The sequence below is a fragment of the Camelus bactrianus genome, chromosome 29 (assembly GCF_048773025.1).
Source record: "Camelus bactrianus isolate YW-2024 breed Bactrian camel chromosome 29, ASM4877302v1, whole genome shotgun sequence".
Taxonomy (NCBI): Eukaryota; Metazoa; Chordata; class Mammalia; order Artiodactyla; family Camelidae; genus Camelus; species Camelus bactrianus.
In genome coordinates this window covers 13,162,400-13,189,113 of record NC_133567.1, presented here as the reverse complement: position 1 = coordinate 13,189,113, position 26,714 = coordinate 13,162,400, and the positions used below count along the sequence as shown (strand labels likewise).

The 26,714-nt window shown below is 38.4% G+C and overlaps 2 protein-coding genes across 3 annotated transcripts in view; one reads left to right on the top strand and one right to left on the bottom strand.

The window, feature by feature from the left end:
- The window catches only part of XKR9 (XK related 9), a 61,853-nt gene extending 61,483 nt beyond the window's left edge, over positions 1–370 (bottom strand). For both annotated transcript variants that reach the window (XM_045504419.2, XM_045504424.2), the window contains exon 1: positions 233–370. The gene's annotated coding sequence lies outside the window, so the exon portion shown is untranslated. The remainder of the gene's footprint in view (positions 1–232) is intronic.
- Positions 88–26,486, top strand: TRAM1 (translocation associated membrane protein 1). The gene is made up of 11 exons (XM_010967124.3): positions 88–381; positions 7,660–7,723; positions 9,193–9,314; positions 9,432–9,548; positions 10,937–10,995; positions 12,641–12,725; positions 18,861–18,931; positions 19,038–19,142; positions 19,948–20,091; positions 20,432–20,592; positions 24,913–26,486. Exons 1-11 carry the CDS (start codon positions 259–261, stop codon positions 24,984–24,986), a joined length of 1,125 nt encoding a protein of 374 aa, XP_010965426.1. The 5' UTR covers positions 88–258; the 3' UTR covers positions 24,987–26,486.
- Positions 26,487–26,714: the final 228 nt, after the last annotated feature.

The window sequence follows — 26,714 nt, the reverse complement described above, 5'->3', positions numbered from 1 at the left end:
GTCTCCCCAGTGCGCACGCTCGCCTCCTCTGTGGGCTCCCTGGTTTTTTTGTTTTTTTTTTTCTTTTTTTTTCTCCGGGCGGCCCCGGCGGCTGCGTACTGGCTGTGGGATGGGAAGTGAAGCCCCAGCGAGCGGCAGCGGCGGGGCTGTGAGGAGCAGCTAGTGGGAGGCGGCGGCGGCGGCGAAGGCGAGTTAGTGAGCAGCTGGGAAGAGCGGAGCCGGGGCGGAGTACCTGCAGGCACGGGCGGCGGCTTCACCATGGCGATTCGCAAGAAGAGCACCAAGAGCCCCCCGGTCCTGAGCCACGAATTCATCCTGCAGAATCACGCGGACATCGTCTCCTGTGTGGCGATGGTCTTCTTGCTGGGGCTCATGTTCGAGGTGAGACCGGCCCGCGCCCCAACCGCCCACCTCACCGCCTCCTCCTGGGCCCGGGCTGCCAGCTCAGCGGGTCGGCCCGGTACCGCGGGGAACCCGGGCCGGGGGGACGTGCCGGCCCCGGGGAGCGGGCCTACCTGGCCCGCGCCTGCTGGGGCTGCGGAGCCCCGCGGGCCTGGCCGCCGCTCGCCTCCCGCCGGCCGCGGCCGGGGCCGGGGCCAGCGCGTCGCCCCCTCGGCTGCCGCGCGCGCCTCCCCTGCCGCCGCCGCCGCCGCCGCCGCCGCCCCCCCCCCCCCTCCCGCCGGCCGCGCCGCGCCTCACCGCGCAGTTCCTGGTTCCCGCGAAGGGTTACGTGGCAGCCGGCGAGGGGCCGGCGGGCGGCGGGGGCGGCCCCTGCGTGCCGAGCTGGCCGCGGGCGGTGGGCGGGCTGCGGAATGGCCGGCGCCGGCAGCCCGGCGCGTCCAGCTGGCCAGGCCGCGGGGCGGGAGAGCGCTTGGTGCCGGGTGCGGGGGCCCGATGGCACGGAGTCTGGCGTGAAACCGATGGAGCCGGGCGCCCGCTGCCCCCTGGAAGGGCGGTGGCCGCGGGGCAGCGAGTGATCGCCGCGGGATCTGCGCTCCGAAGCGCATCCGATTGTCTTAACTCCTGTCTCCCAAAAACTGGTATTGTTACCAGTGGCCGAACTTTTTGCTCTTACACTTGCTTTTTCCTTAAAGAAACAAAATCTGATACATAAATCCAGGTTCTGAACAGCAGTACCGTGAAGTCGAATAATTTCCTTTTCGTTTCTTGAAGTAGGAGAGGATGAAAATGTCAGGAGTGTGTAAATTCTCCTCCCACAGAACGAGTATTGTGATGACTTGGTTAACAGCTGTTGAATGTGGGTAATAAACTTTGCAAGGTGAACGTGTAACATCCCACGTCTTCCTTTCCCTCGCTCCCCAATACACACGCCCATTCCTAATTTTTCCGTTTTAAATTTTTCTCTGTAGCTCCTGTACCCCATCAAATATACTAATTATCTTACTTGATTATTGTCTGCCCTACTCCTGAGATGCAATGTCAGTGAGGGCAGAAAGTTTTGGGTTTTCTTAATCTATTTCCGGCGCCTAGACTAGTGCCTGGCATATAGGAGGTGCTTGCAAAATATTTGTTTAATGAGTGACGTTAAGAATTCTTGAGAAAATCTGGTGGAATGAGGCTGCCAGTGGCCAAAACAATGAATAATTTTCTAAAATAGAGCCTATGTGGGTTTTAAATGTTATTAAGTAATCTAATTTTTTTAACGTATTTTTGCTTCTCTTCAAACGGGCTTTTCTGAATCTAGATGTAGATGTTTTTAATTCTTAATAGTGTTCTCTTAGTACACTGCTAAGGAGGTAGTAGGCATCCTGAAAGGGAAGGTAGAAGGAAACTAACATATGTCACATACTTCGCTTTAGGCTGGGCCTGTGCTTCTTACTGAACCACCCAAAGCCAAACCCCAGTTTTTCTGCGCTGTGTAAGGAAATACCACCACCTGTGCTGTTCTCACAGCCATTGTTGCAAAAATCAGATAATATGATGTGATAGCATCTCATGGTTTATAAAGTACTATATGAATGTATGTGATACTAAAAATGCACTGCCTAACATTTGTACTCACCTTCCAAATTTTACATTTAGGTATACTTTCTGCTTTGATATAAGTAATACTCGTGTATATGCAATATTTTGGACAATTTTGTAAAACTTGTCATAACCTGTCTCCACATGGTAGGAATTCCTACCTTTAAAGATATAATTTAGGAGTAATATTCCCTGCAAGGTATTTTGTAGTGCTTTGTATGAAATGGAATATAAATCAGAAATGCTGACACTTAGAAATGTCATAACTTTGCTTCTATGTAAACTATTTCATGTTCTCTTACCACATTTCTAGGGAAGTTCACCACCTCCCTGTACCTTGCCCCACATGTCAATGATTTGTTAGCAAGGAGTGGATGTTTGTGTACATCTGTGTACCTTTATGTACATCTATAAAATTTATAATTTGAAATAGATACAACCAAGATCTGAACAGAAATTTTTAAAGTCAGTTCAAAAAAGAATGTTAAAGTAGTATACAGAAGGAAGTTTGTGCAGTTGTACTGCATTTTTCTCACCGTATATTGAAGTTTTAGGATTTGAAAGTGTGTTTTCAAAAGGTGGGAAAAATTTCACTAGCTTAGTTTTGCTGCTTGACCTTTAAGCTAATTGCTGCTGAATATCAATATTAATGTAACTATAGAATGCCAGTGTCTGTGCTAGAATAATAGAGAAGCTGATGTTTTTGCAGCAGAACTGTTAGGCCTTTTGTGTAAGTATATTGAGGAAATGTCAGAGTGTCTATGGTGGAATTGACAAAGCAGTAATAGATACTGCACTACTAGCCAAAATGAGTCAGTACAGACGCTGAAGCTAAAGGGACTTCACGGCTCTGCCGCTTGCGGACTGCGTGACCTTGGGCATGTCATTTGACTTCCCAGAACTTGTTTCCTTTTCTGTAAAATGGGGCTCATCAAATTACTCTGAGAATTAAACTAATATGTATAAGGCCTAGTTCAGAGTTTGGCTTACAGGAGGCGTGCCATAAATGGTGGCTCATTATTCCTTAGGTGTTTATCAAAGTTGGAAAATAGAAGACAGCATTTTTATGTGAGAGAAGGGTCCAACAGTTGGACACTATAAAGAGATTATATATACTGATCAGGCGGATAAAGCAGTAGTTTGTTTTGAGGAAACGTAAGAGTTTAATTTCCAGGGGACTTCATGTTACCAAAAATTGCTGTGAAAGTTGAAATCATGTTTTTAGTAGAGTCAGTATCTGTCCACATAATGCAGATCAGGGTATGTAATTAATGGCTTCATATTCCGGTTAGGAAATTTTAACAGACAAAAGATAGAAGGATACTTGAGAAACATTCTGAAAGTGAGGATACAGAAGAGGAGTTAGGGGTTTCCACGAGGAGTATTTTCTTCTGGATCGGAGTTACTTTCCAGATACTCAGAAGTCCGGATTGTTTGTGCCATGCGAGATTTGGGGGACCTTTACAGTTAAACTATCACAGAACAGTCTTGAAGGCTTGTTTTATTTTTAAGCCTGACTTGTCTTAATGCCAACACATTTTCTTTTCTTTTCTTTTTTGTTTTGAGAACTTAATTTTATATAAGCTGATGGGGAAGTGGGATTTGCTATTTAGAAATTGCCTTTGTCTTTTGGGCACCCAATCAGTGTAGTAGTCACACCTTCCGCTAACAAGTACAAAACAGTTAACATCTCTGTATGACAAGAAAAGATACCAAGCCCCAACAGGTAACCACACAAGAAATATTTTGGTATTCCTGATATTGTATGTCAGGAATGCAGAATTAGATAATTTTTTAAAGTTTGTGATAACCTACTTAATGTGTATCTGAATAAGTCTCATTCTTTCTTACTAAGTGGAAAGCAGTGCTTTAAATGTCCAAAACGGTCAAAAGTTCAGTTATGTTTACTTTTGAGGGCATTATATATTTCTGTAGCATATATTATTCCAAGCTAATTTGTCTTACTATTGTTTAACTGTAATATTAGTTTAGCTAAAACAATGCTGGCTGGGGTATGAAGCTTAGGAGGCCTAGAAATTACTAAGAGCATGATTACTGGCTTAATTTTTCTATTAACTTTTGGGGGTATGTAGTTTATTTTTCCTTTTATTCTACTTAATGTCACATGCTAAACTAGCTGGAAGCCAAATTTTAATTTTATTTGGAAGCCTAGCATAAAAGGATAATCTAATTTTTGTTGCTTTGGGAATTTGATATTAAATTTATCTTTGAAGAATTACACTTGTCAATTGTAAAGGAAACTTAAAAAGGTTTTTTAGCAATGGTAGTGGTGAGTTCATGTTCTGAACTAGAAACAAGGATGTGGAGTGTGTGTATGTTTATGAAGCCTAAACAAAGATATTAAAAAATGAAATTTAGTAATCAGTCAACTTTATTAAAAATAGTCACATGAAAGCAGTGTTACCCTAGAAACTCATGTCATCATTCTCCTCTAATTCATACATGTGAATGACCCAAAGTGTGATACAGAAAAGCCTTACTGGCCTTTTTCAGTCAAGTGACCTTTCTGTATCTACCCCAGCAAAGTGACTGTAGTGGCCATGCCCTGGACTTTATCTCACAGGCCTGCCGTGCTTCCAGATCCTGAATTCCAGCAGGGCAGAGCTCAGCTACAACCTGCATGTTGTTCCTCTCCCTCCTGCTGCTGCTGCTGCTCGTTTGCCAGCTCCACCCGGTCCAGGCTTTTATGGTGCCTGGTCCCCTTTCCTTTTCTCCAGTATATTAGCCCCCTCGTTGCTTTGCTTTTCGTCCTGCAGACTTTAACTACTAGTCCAGACTCCCCAGGCCCTCAGCTGCCTTCCCTTCTTGGTCTTTCTCCCTGTTTGGCCTGCAGATATCCAACCATGGATCCAGCCTGCCATCTGTCTTTTCTGTGCCTCCCCATTTGTGGATCGTTAAGTGTTGTCAGAGAAAGTAGTGCATTCACGCTGATGGATAATATTACACAGCAAAGGTCCCTAACCTCAGACAACAGTAACACCCAGGCATCTTTTTACTTTTCCCTGGCCAGCTCCTTTCCCTAACTAGAGACATGTTCATCATTCAAGTCCCCAACTATGCTTAACAGTGGTACTCCATTTTTTATTTCCCACAGGGAAAGTAATAGTTCATCAGATGTGAATGTCTTCATTTCCTTGCCTTTTGAACTTATCTGTCTGATCATTTTTGCCTTCTGCCTGGTCTAAGATGAAAACTGCTCAAGATTAACTTTTAGCTCTAGCCTTATATTTCATTCCCTTGCAGATCTTTCCATCCCTTTATACCCTTATATGTTTCAATCCTCCCTGGCCCTGGCTCGTTTCCTGATTGCCCCCACACAAGTTCAGTCTCTCCCATCATAAAACAACATAAATCTGGACCTGGCGCCTGTCGCTGGGAACCATTTGTTCCTCTTGTATTCCACAGTCCACTGTGATGTGGCTTTTGCTCTCACTCCTTCATTGACATCACTCGAGCTGTGACCACTGATGACTTCTTAAATTGTCCGGTCTGCGGCAGCCTTTTCCCAACGTCGCTTTTGAAACTTTGACTTTATTAACCACACTTTTTTGAAATGTTTCCTCTTTGGCTCTGGGGGCATCGTGCTCTATTCTAAATCTGCCTCTCTTTGATTATTTCTTCTTTGGCCACTACCTTTTTCTCTGCTCTCTTCACAGTTCTGATGTTTTCCTACTCATCGGATCCTGTATGCGCTCTGTGGATGATTTATATACTTCTACAGCATCAACTCTGTGCTCTTGTAAATAGACTTCCAAATCTTTAACTCTGGTCTCCCTGCAGAGTTCCCGGTGTGGGCCTTACCTGCCTGTTGGTCTTTCCATCTGTATCTCTTACAGAAATCTGCATTTATCTAAAACTCATTCTTCTTCCCCTAAACCTGCTGTTTCTCCTGTATTCCACACCTTTACTAATAGTATTGCTTTTCATCTACTTGTTGAAGCATCAGTACATAATCTTTGATTCTTCGCTCTTGCTTACTAAGCCTTATTCTGCCTCAAAAGTTCCCCATCTGTCCAGCTGCCACTGCTTAGTTCAGGCCTCTTGTCTTTCACGTGGTCTCTCACAGAGCCCTTAGACTTGACTTGCATCCTTATTCCAAGTTATATTTTATCTAATGTTTATTCAGTGATACTGATCAGTTGCCTGATATGTGCCATGTGCCATGCTAGGCTCTCAGCATGTAGAGGTGAGCAGAGACAGGCATGGCCCCAGCTACTATGGAACCTACTTCCTAGTGAGTGAGACAGCAGTTATGAATGTAACCACACCAGGAGAGTGTGTTTTGTAAGAAAGGAACACAGATCCCTAAGGTAATCTAGCAAAGGAAATGACCTACCCTAAGAGGCAGGGAAGGCTTCCTTGAAAAGGTGAGGTTGAACTGAGATCTGAAGCAGAGAGGTTTCCCCACAGTGCTGTAGACGGAACTGCCCTGCGCTGTGGTGGGAGGAGGGAGTCCAAGAGGAGGGGCCAGACAGTGGAATGTGATGTGGGCCATGTTGACATTTTGTTCTTATCCTAGAAAGAATGGGAATCCAGTGAGGGACCTTCGGGGCAGGGGTGGAGGGAGGGTGAGTGTGGGAATGGCAGTGATTCTGGTTGCAGTGTGGAGTCCAGATCCAAGGGGACTTACCCCCGTCAGCCATCTTCCCAGAGAGCTCCTCACACTGGTCATGCTAGAGTAAAATGTAAACCACCTAACTCAGCAAGCTGGGCCCTGTCTAGCACTTGGTAACTTTGCTGGGTCTTTCTACCCCTTCCTGCTGCGTGCCCATGCCAGACCCCCTGTTTCCTTCTCCTCCACCTTTGCCCTCCTGTTTCTCCTGCCTCTCCCCAGCCCCCTTTATGAGCCTCGGGGACTTGTATTTTCCAACAAGAGACAGCTCCTGCACCACATGCCCTGAGAAGCCCTTCCAGAGCCTGCCTTATTCCTCAGCCCAGGAAAGACAACAACAAAATGCAGTGTTTATCCTGCGTTCTCACTGGCACTGACTGCAGTCTGTAACAGCTTGTTTACCATCGTCCAGACCACACTTAAGTTTCTAGTCATCGGGATTATGTCACTCATTTTTGTTATCCTGTCTTATGTGGCACAGTGCCTGGTACCTGTAAATATCGAGTAAGTGTTCTATTTTTCTGTTCTGACCATTTTACTTTTACCAGTAATCAGATCATTTAAATATTTATTGACCATGTAACTATGCCAGGTGTGTGGGAAATTAACACAAACACTCCACAGATCCTGCCTTTGATCCATTTTTGTCATGATAATTGTGCTTCCTTTTCTTTCATTAATTTACATTTAAATTTTTTCTTGAATAGAATTTTGTGTTCTATATACAGATCTAGAGTAGAGAAACATTATTTATCAAAACACTGTTTACTGGAGCTACAGTATCTCTTGAAATCTTAAAGATAGGAGTGAATTACAGTCTCATCCAAACTGTAGAATGCTCTGGTGGATTATGTTAACTTCCACACTCACCTCCTTGATGATCAAGAAGTCCAGTCAAAAAAAATAAAGAAGTCCGGTCAAGTCTGTTGTGGTGCCACAGGGACTTAGATGTTTGGACAGAACTTGTAATGTTCCCCCACCCCCCAATTTGCTATTTGGGAGAAGGTCACAAATGAACTTGATCTTTTTTTTCTTTCTAGGTAACAGCAAAAGCTTCTATAATTTTTGTTACTCTTCAGTACAATGTTACCCTCCCTGCAACAGGTGGGTAGTTTTCTTTTGGAATTTTCTAATTCAGTAGAAAAATTCAGTTGGACAGACCTGGAAATTTCCATGAACACTAGGTTCTTCATTATTTTCACAGATCTCATTCATGATGAGACTGAACATTATTTTGATAATTTTGTAATACAATATCTGATGTTTTTGGTTGACTTCACCCCATATATTGTATGAAAATCAGTTTTTATGTGTCTGATGTTTACTGTATATTTTTGTAAGTGGGCTTGAAATTCCATCAATGAACCTTTTTTAGCCTTCTCTTCCCTGTGATCTTTTCATAAGAAAAATCCTAAGAATAGATATTTTATATTTGTTTAAAGTGTCATTGTTCAATCAAGGTTTCTAAGGGCACAGTGTTCAGGTTCAGTTTTTCTGACCTATAGGTTATGTTTTGGACCTGTAATAACAACTCTCTTAATAAGCCCATTTAATTTTCATTTTTTTTGCTGTGCTCGACCATTCTACCTGTCTTTTTGATCAATGAGCTCTAGGAGTTATCTGGTAATAGCATCCAAACTATACTTTTAGGTTTTATTTCAAAAAGTTTTCCTAAATGACACTATGTAAAAATCAAGTTGTTATGGTAAGTTGATTGTAGTTGAAGACAGTAATAAAATTAACTAGCATGGGTGAGGGATGAGGTATTCAGGTAACAAAATATTAACATATTCAGGCAGTAAACTTGCCCCAAGTGTCTATTTAGAATGTAAGATAATTATACAACACTGAGTTGGGGTTTTGTTCAGTTATATCATTTTGTAAATATTTGATTTAGTAACTCAGGTATCAGATTACTCAAAACCACAAAGTTGTCTTGAAATTTGAGTATGCCAGAGAAGAATAAAGCTCTTTTATCAATTCACAAGCATTTGATTAAGATATATTCTGAAAAATGTTAGCAATTTTAAAGATTAAAAACAATTTTAAGTAGCAGTTGCTTCTATCTCTACTGCTTAGAGTTCAAAATGAAGTCAAGCAGAAGTTAAGTCAGCTTTTCCATCAGAATCGTAAATGTGGGGTCCAGTTTGAATGTAGAGCTAGTAGTAGGAAGTTTCCACGGTTCTTTGAAAAGACAAGCAAATGGGTTAAGTATAACTTGTATAACCTAATCCCTACCCCTGAGGTAATATCAATTTTACAGTCTTCCCAAGGATCTGAGCGTGGCCCCCTGTCCCTGTTTTTTGGTCTTTGACACTGTAACTAACATGTGTCCAGTCTTTGTAAGTAATTTCTGAGGCTTTAGATAATCTGACTTCTAGATAGTCTCCTCAATTTTCATCACTTCTAAGACTTAGGATGTCCAAAAACAAATTACCATGATATTTCTGTAGAGTTTATTTATTAGGTTAGTCTTTTCTTGTTTGTTTCCATAACTGTTGTATTTAGTGCTGTTTTTATAATCTTATGTATATTTTTGTGTGTGTGTGTGTCCTGTCCTTTTTGGCCTTCAGAAGAACAAGCTACTGAATCAGCGTTCCTTTATTACTATGGTATCAAAGATTTGGCTACAGTTTTCTTCTACATGCTAGTGGCGATAATTATTCATGCCATAATTCAAGAGTATGTGTTGGATGTAAGTATACAATCTTGGAAGTCTATACTTTGCAAAATACTAGCTCTCTGTACTATGATAGTCATATATTAAATATATTTTATAATCTTAATTATTAACAATTGTTTTTATTTTTAGAAAATTAACAGGCGAATGCACTTCTCCAAAACGAAACACAGCAAGTTTAATGAATCTGGTCAGCTTAGTGCATTCTACCTATTTTCTTGTATTTGGGGCACATTCATTCTAATATCTGTAAGTATGTACTGTGGTTAAATTTTCATCTCAAAGTGTTTTATTATATACTCAGAACAGAAAATGATGTCCTATTTTTAATGCTTATATAAGCAAACCATGAACCTTAGAAAATCCTTCCTCTGGTACTGTTTTAATCTAAGATTAGGAATTCAGTTGAACTAGTATAAATCAAGTTTCATCAGTAAGCCTCTCTTTTAGTTAGTTTTTATACACCAAAGATTGCCTACTGTCTTTAATGTTTCAGAAAGCTTTACTCATTTTTAGCCAATCTGAATGTTTTCATATCTTGTAGTCATTTGCAGATATCTGTATTAGCAGAAAGACGTCAGTGACACTTTTACTAGGTTACATAAGTTGTACTGTTTCCAGTCATTTCCTTCTTTAAAAACAGTCCAGATATTTTCTGAGAAATTAAAATACTGATTGACTTTTCCAGTAAAGCTGTCTAAACCTTTTAAGTGTATCATTCTGACTACTGAGGGAAAAGATAGTGTCTACTTTAATATTAGTAATACCAATCCTTTAAGTTTAGATGAAGCCCAGAGTTTACATATTTTTGAGTTTATCAGGACACATAATTTTTTTTAATCACCTATTAGAGATGAATAAATAAGCAAAGTGAATTTTCCAGGGTACAACACTTAAGACTGGAGATAGACTAAAACTCAAACCTTTCAATCCAGTGCTTGTTCCATTTTAAACTGCTGCTTTAATAATACTTTATAGATGCATGTAAAGTTCAGCTAACATCTATATTATACATTAAAAAACTTCTGTATTGCTGTAAAAAAAATCTATCTTGTACATTTAAAAAAACATAAACGTGTTATGTTTCAGTGTGAACATATTAAGGATAAATTTTTCTTATATGCATATACAATAATTCTCACTAAATAGATGTGCTTATCTGAGAAAAAGATTTGGTTAGAAAGTGGACATAATCCTGTAAAACTTGGCAGCTCCTTGATCTTTTGTTTCCTGTTGGGTGCCGCCTCTCTTCTGAACCACTCCCCCTTCCCTGATTACCCACAACAAAATTCATCCCTCTAGTAGCTGAAGTACCTCAGTTAAGTACCATTCCTCTTTTTTTGGTGGTGGTATGTTTGTTTGCATACATGTATTTTTTCCTCTGCTGGATTGAAAGAATTTCAAAAGCCAGGAATTACGTCTTCTTTGACATCATGTCACTCATACTGATTTTCACTTCACTAAAGTCAGCAATTCAACTGAACTGAAAATAACTAAAACATCTAAAAAGTGTGACTTCAGTGGGCTCTTTGGAACTTGATGTGGAAAATTGTAAATGTGCAAGAAATACAAATGCTGTCTTATTTTCTAAGAAGTTTGCCTGCTTGTTAGGCTAATTTTTGTATCTTCTTTCTCAGGAAAACTACATCTCAGACCCAACTATCTTGTGGCGAGCTTATCCCCACAACCTGATGACGTAAGTTGTTTTTAGCAGGCTTTCCTCAGTTAAGGACCATGGTCATGTCACTTGTAAGCAGGACTTGTTCTGGTTATTCTATTTAGGACCTTAGGCAGTCACATCATAGGTATGTCTTTGGCAGTCCCATTACTGTAAGAAAAAAAATTCTTGTGTGCTTTTTTCACATGTATAGTCTTTTCAACACACCTGTTACCTTGAGAAAACTGATTTTAACCATAATTCTAGTTGAGTCCTCTGTCTTCCCTTTCTCTTCCCTCACCCTTTCTCCTCTTCACCGCTCTGTCTTCTACATTTTTCTGCTCCTTTCCTTTGCCCCAGTCTCTTCTTACTCTTTCTGTTTCTTATTCTCTTACATTATTAGCTTGAGGGCAGGGATAGCTTCTTTTTTATTTTCCCAGCTCCCCCCAGGCTTCTGTTCAGTGCTGTTAAGAAGCTCAGGGGTTGCAAAGACGGGCAGCTAAATGATTGCTTCTTCAAGCCCAGCTCCAGTACAGCTAGTCCATGTTGTCCTTGCTACTTTTCGCCTACATTGGCTTCTCCTTTCCCGAATGTGTCATTTTGGTGTATAATATTTTATCTATACATTGTCTTGGTGGTTCTGTAATTGTCTCCTTTATGTAAGTCTTCTGTCGTGCCCACGCTCACCAGGACTGTAGGGGCCTTGACAGCAAGGGAACTCTCCCTTTTCACGTGCTCTGTCGGGCCAGGCTGTAGGTGCGCGTCACCGAGACAGTGCGCAGTACACGCACCATGGTGTGCGAGCCGGACAAAGCCACGTGAGCAGAATAACACGGCCGTGCACATCACCCACTCTGCTGGGCCACTCTAACTTGAACGTCATCTTAATTCAGTGAACTGTTGTAGAATAGGATACAGATACCACCTTTGTGTGGGATTGTGTCTTCCCCGTCTCCCCGCCCCCCCCCCCGGGATTATTCAGATTGGCTTCATGTTTTCTATTTTAGACCTTGGAGGAGAGGGAGGGAGAGCAGAGAGAGCGGGGGGGGGGGGGGACAGAGGTGGGGCGATGTAGGGAGGAGACGGGATTCTAGACTGACGGGTGCGCCTCCTGGGCCAGCTCCTCTCTTGAATCCTGGGCTGCCTCCATTTATTCGGGGCTCTCAGTGTCTCAGCCGGGTAGTTACTCTAGTTCCCTAAGAAAAAAGCCAGGGGCTGTTTGAAATACGGATTATACAACCTGTGCACCCTCATGTTTCCTTCAGCCTTTCTGCCCTTCCCACGTCCCTTTTGATGAAGCCTTAGCGGTCTGAGACTCGACTCTTTCGAGGCGTGTTCCTTACGTTCTCTGCAGCTCACGCGGCACACTTGTCAGTGTTAATTCACTGGATGAGGGGGGCTCTGTTTCCTTGCAGCTCGCTCGCATGTTAGCAGGGTTCTGCGGATAACGTCTTCACTTGTGCTGTTTAATCCAGGGGAGCTGACTGATGATGGGAGACCCTGGGGCGCTGGGGGAAGTGGCGTTGGAGTGTGGTTGAAAGTGCACAGGGTATCTAAGGGGGCCTGAAATGATAACACAGAGGTAGCTACTTAGTATATCTTGACTTCCAGTATTTGTTTTTACTTTATTCTTTAAAAAATATTATGCTTTAAAAGGTATTTTTTACTTTCTTGTGTTGTGCAGATTTCAAATGAAGTTTTTCTACATAGCACAGCTGGCATACTGGTTTCATGCTTTTCCTGAGCTCTACTTCCAGAAAACCAAAAAAGTAAGTGGAGATTTTACAGTTTCAAAAATTGTCTTGTCATTTCTTTCCTTTTTTTTGAGAAATCTAAAATTGAACATTTCCTCCTGTCTCTAACCTCCCTCTCACTTCAGCTCTTCCCCCATCATTCTCTCACCACAGCTCTTTCCACAAAGACTGAGCATCCTTAAGTCTTTATTGGAGAAACCTTTAGTCATTTTAACTTAGAGGGGCATCTTACATTTAAAATGCTAATTGATCATTTTAAAATTGTATTAGCGGTAATTTAAATTAAAATTTAAACAAATTTTGAAATGTGATACTAGTTTTATGTTATTGATATTCTTATCATTTTCACAAGTGAGACCAAAAGGCTTAATTAAATTATTCTACAACTTATGATACTGTATATAAGTCCCGAAGAAAAATTCAGTATTGAGAAAAGTAACCCATAGTTAAATATTCACCAGTGAAGCTTTTCCTGAAATAGGTGGGGGAAATGTTTATTTGTTTTAGCAAGTGGGGAAATGTTGGTTTTGTTTGAACAGCCCGTGAGTGGCTGAGCACTGCGGTGTCTCCTTTGTGGTTTCGCCCTCGGTGCTTCTGAAGTCAGGCTTCCCTGGTGTCACAGAGTTGGACTTTACTTCCATTCCAACTCTTTCTCCTCTCCAGCCTGTACTGGCTCCCTACTGATTCAAACCACAACAGAGCTGCTCACCTGTGTGCTAAGTGTTCTCCCTTCTGTGCCCCTTTCCCTCTCCTTGTGCCTCATTCACATGGACATCCTCCAACGCATCAGTTCTCTTTTCTGGAATACCTTTTCCCTCTGATAAATTAATCAGGCGCTTTTATTCTCTTCGAGAGTGGAGGAGATTCTTTAAAAAACCCCCATATGTGAAATGATCTGTAGGTGGGGCTGTGGATAAGAGAATTTTAGTTATGAGTTAACCATGAAGTTGAGTGATGGTACATGGGGGTTCATTATACTCTCTGTTCTGTGTGTTTTACATTTTTCCACTTTTAAAACTTTTTTTTAATCCCCTTACTTTGAGAAGGTTTCCAAAATAGAAGTGTAACCACCCTTCCGGTGACTAGTTTATTCCTGCCTTCTCAAAAGCCACAAACGCTTATTTCTATATGTGCTGCAAATAGTTAATTTATGAGTATAGGTTCTTGATTACTACTGTTTCATGTCTGTATTTTTCTGTGTTCTATGTCACCATGAATGTTGTCTGCTACAATTAGAAAACACCACCAAATTCCATGTATAAAGTATGAAGTCCGTGTATAAAGTAAGATGTTTTCTGGTTGATTGTAAGAATTAGGATGAAGAGCCTTCAAACCTTTGACTTAGAACTGTCTTAAGATAAGATAAAATTCTTAGGCTCACAATTTCCAGTAACCTGTCCATATTCAGTAAGCACCTAATGTGAGCCATGGATGTCCTACAGCGGCTCTGTCCAAAATAGTAGCCGCTAGCTACATTTAAATTAATTAAACACTTTCTTGGTCACACTAGCCCTATGGCAGGCGCTCATTCGCCACATGTGGTTTCACTGTCCGCCATTTTGGATCAGAGATAACGTGTCTCATTGCAGAACATTCTGTTGGACGGCACTGCTGAGACCATCACAGTTCCTTGATGTCTTAGTACCATGGCCCAAATGTTTAAAACTCTTCATGTACTTTTATACTCACAGGCATAATACAATATCTCTGGGTTTCATTATTAATTCATATGTCTGTATCTTGTTCATTGACCATGTAAGTAAAGAGGGACATTTCAAAAATAATTGTCCATTTTTGTTTTCAAAGCTCATTTCTTATCAATTCCTGCCAGATGGCATTTCTCCAGAAATGCAATCTAATTTTTATGGAATAATTTGCATAACTTAGAACTTAACTGAAACTATTTTTAACACCTACATATGACAGTTGAAAGTAACTGTTGCAAGTAATTAACATAATTTTAAAGTAACAGCTGCATATGTGTTAAACAGTTTCTTAAAATTTATAAAAATTATTTTTGGAAGAACTCTTTACTGGAAAAAACTGGTGCAGTGATTGTTTTGATCCGATCCTACAGAGAAATGAAGGAACACTTAGTAGCGGTTCAAGAGGTGTGTTAGTCACAAATTACTCAGTTTCTTATAAGAAGAATATTTTAATTACATGTAATACATATGCTTCAATATAAACAATCTCTATTTTTGCCCAGGAAAGGATTCAAAATGTAATTTCTTAGCCAACCTGAATATATGAAGTTTCAGGGAAGTGTGGATGAAATAGCCAAGTGTTTTCTTTCTGATATTCAGTTTATTTAGTTTAATTATCTCTACATATAATTGCGTATCATATAAATTGTATTAAAGTAGAAGAATGCTTTTTCCCCACTCCTACTGCAGGAGGGTTATATTCACACTTTTCATGTGCAGCTTTGTTGTTAATATCTGTCCTTCATCACTAAAGCTACTTTTTGAATCATCTCAGTCTTTCCAGAGTACATCATTGCTTTCTGTCTTGATTCCTCCACTAGACCTCAGTAGCCATTTAGAAATGACACTGATTGAGGTTTCCAGGCTCTGTGTCTTTCCCAAACATGTATTTGTTGTTGTTGTTCAAAATAATCGGTATATTGACACAACATTGTAAAATGACTGTAACTCAATAAAAAAAAGTTTTAAAAAAACACTTTATAGAAAAAATAATAATAATCAGTATATAGTGTGAGAGTTTTGAAAAGATTTAAATATGAGATGGCTTCCTGTGTTTGGGCGTACATGTGATACTCAGTTTAAAGTTTGTTTTTTAGTACAGAGTAGTTAAGAAAAACACTTTCTTACAAAAAGAGAAATTAACTAAAGCATATGGCTGACCTTTTTAATAAAAAGTTGTTGGAATAAAAATGTCACCTGGTTATTTATAATTTTAGAATTTGATTTACTTGTACTCTGTTTCTTAGATTTTTCCATGAAAAATGAGACTATCAGAATTTTAAGTCATCACTGCATGACATCATCCTTATATAAACTATTTGACTGTTAGTGTTAAGGAGCTTGGCCACGCTTTTCTAGTAACTCATTTTCACTATATATTTTTTCTGTTCAAGTATTTTAAAAGTTTATTCATCTTTAAACAAACAAATAAGCAAAACCTCGGTTCTTGCTCCTGGTAGAATAAGTTTATTAACATAACAAAATCATGGCATGATGTGCAAAAATGTCATGAAAACCAAAATAGCTTTCAGCCACTTTTATACTCACCTAGTCTCTAGATTCTAGAACAGTGGTGAGCTGGCCTTGAGTGGCGCTGACTCCCTAACTGAGATCTGTAACCTGGCCTGTGAACTGGTCCCAGGAACAGCCTCTAAGAGCACTGGTGTTTCAGCCAGCCTCATCTACTGTCCCCGATCCCCACACCTCGTGGAGACATTTGAGCCTCAGAGACCGCGGTGCTGGGCAAGGTCTTTATTGTTGGCCTCAGACATGGAAGCAACCCCACCAGTGGAGCTAACCTCATGAGAGTTAGACAATGTCAGAGGAGTTTGGCCTAGAACAGGGCTGCTAAAGGCAACCATTTACTAAATGAAATCTAGATTACATTTCTCATTTTAAAAATCATGCTACATCACCCCCATTACCTTTGAATTGTTAGAATAACATGAAGTGCTGTTAACCAAGGGTGTATGTTCTCCAGTTCACCACACTCTCCACCACTCCCTGTGGTGGACTAATCTCTGTCACTCATTTTATGTTTACTTTTTCTCGGTTAGGTTTTGAGTGTGCAAACATTGCTTTAGAGACACTGGTCAGTTTGTATAAGGCTGAAGGGAACGTTACTTAGAAAAAGGTTTCTTGATTCTCTGTCCTTATGAAAGTTGAAGACAAAACTATGGCAGAGCTCTTGCTGGACATTGGATGGTTGTGGAGATGGATGCTGTGATACATTTTAGTCTCCATTATTGATTTAATTGGTTGACTACCAGAGGCAGGGTAAGATGCAAGTTGAACCTGCATTGGGGAGGAAGCTCTGGGCTTTTCGTTACTAATGGGAAGCAAAACCTTGACTCAGTTAGGTTGAGATTTAAGGACAAAAAATAAAAGAAACGGAATGACTTTTCGAAATGTAGTCTGTAATTTATAATTTAGTGTTTTTAGATTTGTGAGAGAGGGAAAAAAGATAGGTAGCTTATGTTGTCTGCTAAATGACATATATTTAAAACTTATTTGTGTTTCTTTTTTTTTAAACTTTTTTTAATCCTCCTAAGTTACATTTCTGTAAAATAATTTTTCCAGCAGTTATTTCAGCAAATTAGTTTTTTATATTGACTTTCACAAGTTTTTATGTAATGAAATGAGTTTAGTGTTCACTCAGCAATTAAACTAAAAAGCTTCTATTATAAGTTTTGAGTACCACCCCCCCCAGTATTATTTTCCCCTCTGAAATTTGGAACGTTGATTAGCACACCTGAAGGAATATGAGAGTATTTCCCATACATAGTCACTGACATGCCACCTTGCTGAAACTTAAAATGTTTTACTTATAATTACAGTGAAAATTGAAGTGTTTTGTTGTGTACGATCTAAAGTCATGTTGTATAATGTGAATGGTATATACACCACACTTTGGGAAACACGTATACCGTGTATGTATAGTGGCACCTCTATATCCATAGCATATCACATTGCTTTTATAACACTACTGAGCTGGCTTAAACGATAAAAGAATTAAGAGGCTTCCTTGTGGTTGAACTTCAGCATGTTATCTCAACACCTTTCTCCCTCTCTCCTTTATTAAGGAGAAATATTTCTTTGGAAGCTTGAAAATTATGTGGATCTTCACACAGTCTATTTTCAGAGATATTTCTCACCCCAGTTGGAAGAACCCCTGTAAACTTGGTACCATGCCTTGGGAGTCTTCCCCAAGAGTCCGAAGTACAGGACTCTAGTACTGTTCGACTGTCATGTGTTCCACCTTTCTAGCACTTGATCTTTGTACCATGCTTAGTAAAAAAAAAAAAAATTTCAATTTCAGAACTATACTTGTAAACTCCGTTCTTTCTCAAGATTTGGTGAAATAACTCTCTACTGAGATGTAGGGGGCAAAATGGAAGACCAATAGAGGCGTGTGCTCAACTGTGCTATATGCCAGAGATGAGTCTAATGAGGTTCCAGACAAATAGGTTCCAGTCCGTTCAGTCTGCCGACATCAGCTGCCATTTAAATAATATTAATTAGAGCCATAATACATGGGATAACCAACCAGGCTCATAGAGCCTTATAATATATATATGCCAGGCATTGCCAAAACAGAGTAGAAATTAGAGGTACAGACATTTTATAAGTTGTTTATTGGGCCTAGCACTGTTAATATTTTGCAGACATTTTTGACTACAACCCAAGGTGAAAAACTAAATTTTACCTAATTGTGTGTATGAAATATGGAATAAAATTTTCATGAAACAATACAATGTGCACTCTAACATTTTTTATCCTATTTCATATTTTAAAAGATGTTAGGGTGACCCCCCCCAAAGTTGATTTCGTGATCCACTTGACTTACATCTTTGAAAACCACCTTCTAAGATAACCAGGTCACTGGGGACTATGGAAGAGAAAAAGAGAAGCAAAAGTAATCCTGGACCCTTAGCTTACAGGATTGTTAAGAAGAGAAAGAATATACACTTAGGTGGCATCCTAAGTGAGAAGATGAATTTTAACCTTCAGTCTTAATGATTTAATTGGCAATGAAAGGGGCTAAAAGTGTGAGCTAAAAAACCTGAATACGATTTAGGTGAGCAAAAGCATCTCCGCTGGCATAAACATAGCAATTTTCATATTAGAAGGTCGTGGTTATTAATATTGTATCATTTAATGTTTATTATAAAAAGAACTACAGACCTCAGTCCTACAAGGGATTTTGAGTTCATCTAATACCTGCAAACCCAGGTGTTATTCACGTTTTGCAGATGAGAAAGCAGAAGCCAGGAGAGGTTAAAAGAGCTGTGGCCAGCTAGGGTGAGCATCTGGGGAGGGTGCAGGCCAGAGTAGCCAGCGGGCCTCCTGCTGCTGTGAGAGTACATTTTCACTGCCACCCAGCCCCTGCGGAGCAGGACTGTGCCATCGTGTTTTAATCTATTATGCAATTTTCCATTTGCAGGAAGATATTCCACGTCAGCTCGTCTACATTGGCCTTTACCTCTTCCACATTGCTGGAGCTTATCTTCTGAAGTGAGTTGGGATTTTTCCTGCATGGGAATATGGACTGGGCAGATAGTATGTTAGTCTGTCTTAATTGATAATTAATCTTTTCATTGTAAATGTGCTCTTTTAACAGCTTGAATCATCTAGGACTTGTTCTTTTGGTGCTGCACTACTTTGTTGAGTTCCTTTTCCACATTTCCCGCTTGTTTTATTTTAGTGATGAAAAGTATCAGAAAGGGTAAGTTGTTGAGCCATTCTGTTTTCTTGTGTAATTAAAGTCAGTGCCTGTGTTGCCAAGGACCTTGTTATTGCCAAAGTCCGTGACGTGGGAAGTCATAGTGGTTTATAAGCTGTTGGTAGCTTTAAATAAAATCACACTGTTTAGCAATTGAAGTTGGTATTTTGTTCTCTAAAATAGTCTTTCTTAACTAGAAAGATATTCTATTAGAACTTGTAATTTTGAGGGCTTTTGAGGTTTACTTTTCTGTTATAACTTTCCATCTTGTTTGTGCACAGTTTTCTTTTGGAGAAGGAATAGTAGGGAAGAATGGATTTTCAGAAGAAATTGAAATAGATCATACAGCCTTAAATATATTAAAATATTTTGATGAGAAGATTGAATTGAAAACAAAATTGAAGCAGTAGGACTTACAAAGAGTGTATAGCCTTAAAAAAAAAAAAAAAGAAGCAAAAATAGGACTCATGAGAATTGTGTGCATAGCTTTTGTTCTGTTTTATCCAGCATTTCCCAAAATTGTTCTGTATACCAGTAGTTCTGAAGATCATTAACCGGTGTTACACAAAAAAAGAGATCAGCTAAACAAAAAAAATCTTTCTTTACTGGACTTCCTAGAATCTTACATGTGCTGATATGTTATATATCTCCAAGAATGTGATATAATATGAAGCATTTCCCAAATGTTATATTTCAGAATCCTTTTTTCAGAACAATAAGAAATGCTGTTTTAATATACATGTACTGACTCCTAGAATCTTTTATCTTTGCAGTTTTATAATCTGACTTAATGACATTTTTCTCACAGATTTTCTCTGTGGGCAGTTCTGTTTGTTTTGGGAAGACTTCTGACTTTAATTCTTTCGGTACTCACTGTTGGCTTTGGCCTTGCAAGAGCAGAGAATCAGAAGCTGGATTTCAGTACTGGAAACTTCAATGTGTTGGCTGTTAGGTATGGTCAATTTAACTTTTTTCCCACTTTGCACTACTATGTAGTATGTATTAACAGTTTATGATATGAAAAAAAGGGATAAAGATGGGGGTTAGGAAAGATATTCATTTAATAATTAATTTCACACCTTTTGCAATTCCATGTCTAAATTGGGGAAGTACTAAAGCATTTATTTAACTTCTGCGATTAATTATTCATGGGATTATTTATTTAACATAATCTTGTCAACAGAGTGGGAGTTTAGCACTGAGTTAATACTGTAAAAGCAGGATAGACTACTTTATTCAGTGGCATTGTTTTGGTGCACTCTGATTTTCTGTTTATTTCTTCATATTCCCAGAATTGCTGTTCTGGCCTCCATTTGCATTACCCAGGCATTCATGATGTGGAAGTTCATTAATTTTCAGCTTCGGAGATGGAGAGAACATTCTACTTTTCAGGCACCAACTGTGAAGAAGAAACCAACAGTGACGAAAGGCAGGTCTTCTAGAAAAGGAACAGGTTTGTATTCAGTCAGCAGGGGAAAACCTGGAGTGGAAAACTTTTTTTAATATGGGATCCTATTTATAATCATGTCTTAATGAAGGAAAATTTATTCTACTTTTTAGCAAAATTAGAAACAAAATCATCTTGCCCCATCCTGCAGTTGGTAGTTCCCTGGGGTCAGCTGTCGCCCTTAAAGGTTGTCCCCTGACATTTTCTCTCACAGGTTTTCCACACTTAATCACTCTGAGTCTCTGTAGACCGACGTGTGCGTGGGTAGGTTTAGTGGATAACTAACCTGGAAAGTGAGCTTTCAAGCACTGTCTTACTCATATTTAAAAAACAAAACCTCTTTTCAGCCCCTTCTCATCTACCATTTAGTCCCAAGTGGAACAGCTTTTTGTGATAACTTCTGATTGAATGGTCTTTCGTTTTTGAGTCTGCATCTGATGTCTTTTCTCCTTCTGGCTTTTGATCAAAAATGCATTGACAGTGCAGTAATTTTTTCAACTTGTAATGTTAATAGTCAGAGCTGTAACACAAGGAGGGCCGTGTTAAAATGTCTGTCATTGGTTTGCTCCTTACAAGCCTTCATGTCTGATGGTTTATGTCCTCCAGCCCTGTCCTTATTCAGGCTTGGGTCAGCAACTCCTGACCCTTTGCACTTCATAGAAATTTTAGTTCATCTTGGCCAATTTCCACACAGAAAAAGAGCTTCACTGGGGTATTAGATTGAAATTACATTGAATCTATAGATCAGTTGAGGAAGAACTGAGTATTTCAGCCCATGAAGATGATAAAGACCTCCCATTTACCTAGATTATCTTTTGTTTCTCTCAGTAATATTTTTTAATAACTGCTTTTTTTGGAATAAAATTCACATACCATAAAGTTCACCCTTTAAAGTGTACATTTCAGTGGTGGTTAAGTATATTCACAAAGTTGTACATCTAATTCCAGACCTTTTTCATCACCCCAGAAAGAAACTACATGCCCATTCACAATTATTTCCCATCCTTTCCTGTCCCCTGCCCCTGGCAGCCACTCATCTGTTTTCTGTCTCTATAGCTTGGCCTTTTCTGGACATTTCATATCAGTGGAGTTATATATTATGTGATTTTTTGCAGCTGTTTCTTTCACATAGCATGTTTTTAAGGTTCATATGTGTTGTAGCATGTACCAATACTTTATTCCTTTTTATGGCTGAATGATATACTGTGTTTTGGTTAGCCATAAGTTGATGAATGGGGGTATAGCTCAGGGGTAGAGCACTTGACTGCATAAGTTGATGAACATTTGGGTTGTTTCCACTTTTTGGCTACTCTGAATGATGCTGTTAACATTCATGTACAAGTTTTTGTTTGAATACCTATTTTTTGCTCTTTTGGATATATAGCTAGAAGTGGAATTGCTGGGTCATACAATAACTGTATATTTAACATTCGGGGGAACTGCTAAACTGTTTCCAAAGTGGCTACACCATTTTACATTCATTGTTTTGCATGTTAATACCCAGTTGTCCCAGCACCATTTGCTGAAAGACTAATCTTTATTGAATTGTCTTGGGACTTTTGTTGAAAGTCAATAGATCATAAAAGTAAGAATTTATTTCTGGACTCTCCATTCTATTCTGTTCATGGATATTCTGTTCATGGATATGTCCATTCTTAACGCCCTTGTCTTGATTACTGTACCTTTGTAGTAAGTTTTGAAATCAGGAAATGTGAGTCTACCCGTTAGGTTTTTTTTTTTCATGTTTTGATTATTCTGGATGCCTTGCACTTCCATATGAATTTTAGGATCAGTTTGTCAATTCCTGCAAAAAAGCCAGCTGGGCTCTAATATGGATTATCTTGAATCTGTAGATTGCCTTAGGGTTTGTTAACATAGAAATCTTTCTGTCTATTTGGGTCTTCTATGATCTCGTCAGTTAAATTTTATAGTTAACAGTGTAAAAATCTTGGACTTCTTTATTAAATTTATTCCTAAATATTTTATTCTTTTTAATGCTATTGTAAATAGAATTATCTTCTTTTTTAATTTTTATTGAGGTATAATTGGCATGCAGCATATTCATTTCAGGTGTACAGCACAATGATTGGATATTTACATATATTTGGGGGAGAAGTAATTAGGTTTATTTATTTATTTTTAATGGAAGTTCTGGGGGTTGAATCCAGGACCTTGTGCATACTAAACATTCACTCTACGAATTGAACTATACCCTCCCCCCTTAAAATTGTCTTAATTTCATTTTTGGATTATTCATTGCCAGTGTATAGAAATGCAGTTGATTTTTGCATATTGATCTTGTATCCTACAGCATTGCTGTACTTATTAGGGTTTATAATTTTTAATTTTGTTATTTCATAGTATTTTTGTGGATTCCTTTGCATTTTCAGTATACAAAATCATGTCATCTGCAAATAGAGATAGTTTTACTTTTTCCTTTCCAGTCTGGATGTCTTTCATTTTCTTGCCAAATTACCCTGGCTAGAACCTCCAGAACAATTTCTAATAGCAAGAGCAGAAAAAAAACATCCTCATCTTGTTCCTGATCTTAGCAGGAAAGCATCTACTCTTTCACCATTAAGTATGATGCTACCTGTGAGCTTTTCTTAAATGGGCTTTATCAGGTTGAGAAAATTCCCTTCTATTGCTAGTTTGTTTGTAATTTTTATCAAGAAAGAATGTCAGGTTTCTTCACTTGCTTTTTTCTGCATCTTTTGAGATGATTAAATAGTTTTTTGTCCTTTATTCTGTTGGTTTCATGGATTGTATTAATTGATGTTAAGCCAAAAATGCAGTCCTGGGATAAGCCTCACTTGATCATATATATAATCATCTTAGATGTTACTTGATTTGGCTTGCTGGCATTTTGTTGAGGATTTTTACATCTATATTCATGAAGGATATTGATACGTATTTTTGGGTGGTGCATTGATGTTCAAATGGAAGTCCAATCTTATATTCCTGGCATCAACCCAAGTTGATGATGATAATTTACCATTCTTGCAGGATTTTTTTTTTAATATTTTCTTAGAATTTTTGCATCTGTGTACATGTAAATGGTTGGGCTACGGTTAGCCTTTTTTTTTTTTTTTTTTTTTTGGAATATCCTTGTTAGGTTTTGATATCAGAGTTATGCTGGCTTTATAAAAAGTTTTGGGCAGTTTTGTCCTTTGTGTAGGATCTGCATTATTTCTTACAATGTTTGGAAGGACTCACCAGTAAAACTGTCTAGCCTGGACTCTTCTTTATGGGAAGTTTTTTGGTCTTTTAGGAGGGGGATTTTTAAAAACAGATTCACATTCTTTAATAGAGATAGGATTGTTCAGATTTTTCTATTTATTACAGTCTCTCTTTTGGTAAATTGTGTTTTTCAAGGAATTTATCCATTTTGTCTAAATTTGTAATGTGTATTGATGTAAAATTATTCATACTATCCTGTTACCTTAGTAATACCTGTAGAGCAGCAGTGATTTCCATTTTTCATTTCCTGTGTTAGTAATTTATGCCTTTCTCTCTTTTTTTTTTTTTTCCATCAGCCAAGAACCAACATTTGGCTTCTTTTGCGGATTTTCTGTTGTGTCATTTCTGTTTATTTCCCTTTCTTTAAGTTTAATTTGCTATTTTGTTGTTTGTGGTTTACCTTGTTGAGATGGATCATTGATTTTCATCCCTTCTCATGAATCACCTGCAATTAAGGGCAAACTTCCCTTTCAGCAATGCTTTACCTTCATTTTACAAGTTTTGATATGTTTTTTCATTATCGTTCAGTTCAAAATATTTTATAATTCCAGTTGTAACTTCTCCTTTGACCAATGGATTATGTATAAGTACATTGTTTAATTTACAGATACTTGGGCATTTTCTAGTTTTCTTTTTGCTACTGATTTCTAGCTTAATTCAACTCTGGTTAAAGAACATAGTCTGAATGATTTCAGTTCTTTGAAGTTTGTTGAGACTTTCATTATGGCTCACTCAGCACGTGTTCAGTTTTGGTAAATGTTCCATTTGGACTTGAAAAGGTTGTATATTCTGTGTCCATTGAGTATTACGCTCTATAGACAGGCGTCAGGTCAGTTTGTGTTGTTCAGTCTTTTGTATCTTTACTGACTCAGTGGAAGGAGTTTTGCTTTTTCAGTTACTGACAGAGGGATTGAACCCAGGACCTCATTCATGCTAAGCATGCGTTCTACCACTGAGTTTACACCCACCCCCCTGAGTATACATTGGGTTTTATATTTTCTTTTCTGAAGGTACCTTTATGTATAAAAATGTTATTACTTGCATTTATTTATCAAAGAAATTAACCTTGATTTTTTCTCTTTTCAGAAAATGGTGTAAATGGAACTGTAACTTCAAATGGAGCAGACTCTCCCCGTAAAAGAAAAGAGAAATCTTCATAATGAATTATAATCTAATTGATTAATGTCCCCAAAGAAATCTGCTTTTTACTGTATCTTTCAACCCTAGAGGTCTTTTTCTGTTCTTGAAAATACAGTTTGTGCTCTTTGATTCTTGCTATTGTACTGTTTCATGCATTTTTTTTAAGGCATTTGAGGGGAGGATGAATTACTAAAAATTATTTTAGCTTAGACGAAGCTACCTGCCTTCAGAATAGTTTAGGGACCACCACCATATTTCATTTTGTTTTTTATCTTAGAGCATTTTTCTAATGATTTGGAGAGAGAACTATTTACAAAAATTCTACATATCAGTAATACAATTTCTTGCTCTCACCAATTTTTTATATTAGCAAGATGGCCTGTTCCAGCAAGGTCATATTTTTTAAGTTATCATTCAGGGCAAAATGGAAATACTTAAAGTCAGATGTCAAACTTTAATATGTTTTCAGTGTTCTCTAATTTTTAGGAATTTTTGTACCCTTTACACCTGGGAAAAAAGATTTGTAAAGTCACCAAAATAATTGTGTACTTTATTTTATAGTGGTTGTTAATGTTACATCCCCATTTTTTTAGGGAAAAAAGCATACTTTGGTTATGACGTGTGGAGATTTATTACCATATGTATTGAATCAAAATATCTTATATTAACATAAAAGTATTTGTGAAGTAAAGTCTTTCTTGTGCATTTTCAACACTTGTAAACTGGAAATCAGAAAATTAAATATTTACTATAAAGAAGAAAATCTGAACATAGCCCTTTTTGATACTTTTATTAATAATGATTCTTTAATGGGGCTTGTCATAAGTTCAATACGCACAGCATCTTAGAAAAATAGTGTTTAACGTGAAAACCCCTTTAAAAAATAATGCCTACTTTATTTATATCTATAAGAAGGATGTTGGGTAAATATATTTGGAAAACATCTAATGCACTAACCTTAAACTGAAAATTCATGTGGATAAATAGTCTTAGAAAAGACAGTACTTTATGTTATAACTATAGCTTTGGTCCCATCTTTAATTGAGAAACATTTATCTGTATAAAACATATTTTTGGATAAATATATATATATATTTGTATCTCTACAGAAAGGCTCTAAAAAACATTTGAGTAAAGTATTTGGTTCCCTTTTCTATAATTATCCTTTAAAATCTTTGTAGCTCTATTTGGGTTTTTGTTGTCTTTACAGGACATACATCACTCCTTTTGATGTTCACATCTTGCTCCCCTCTTCCCACTTCTGTCACCAGCTAATGTTTGCGCCATTTTTAGTATAAAAGTTGCAGACCTACTAGGTCTGCAGTTTAATAAGTTGCCATGCTGCTAGAAAGTTGTGCTTTCTGTTTCCAGCTGTTTACCTACTTTCCTGGAAAAGTAGTAGGTCTCCGTAGCATCATGGAGTCTGAGTGGAACCAAATCTCTGCCATTAAAAACTGGCATTATATTGAACTATACATTGAGAAGTCAATCAGAATAAAAATTTTTACTTTCACAAGCTATCCTGGATGTTTTCTTTGTTGTTAGCAAGTGTTCGTGCTGTTTTAGCATATAATCTCATTAAAATGTATACATGTTTAAACAGTATAATCTTGATAGACATTTAGAATAACCTTTCCCCAAAAGTGTGTTCTGCTGGAAAAGATGATTACTTTCATGTATTAATGAAGATAACTAGGGAGAAAAATGGTTCATAACCAAATAAATCCAGGGACTCTTAAGTTAAACTT

Excerpts from the sequence above, each read along its gene's own strand:
- TRAM1 (XM_010967124.3), top strand. The coding sequence starts at position 259 with ATGGCGATTCGCAAGAAGAGCACCAAGAGCCCCCCGGTCCTGAGCCAC. Across the intron at positions 18,932-19,037 it reads GCTGGAGCTTATCTTCTGAA|CTTGAATCATCTAGGACTTG; the intron begins GTGAGTTGGGAT and ends CTCTTTTAACAG. Across the intron at positions 20,092-20,431 it reads TTCAATGTGTTGGCTGTTAG|AATTGCTGTTCTGGCCTCCA; the intron begins GTATGGTCAATT and ends TCATATTCCCAG.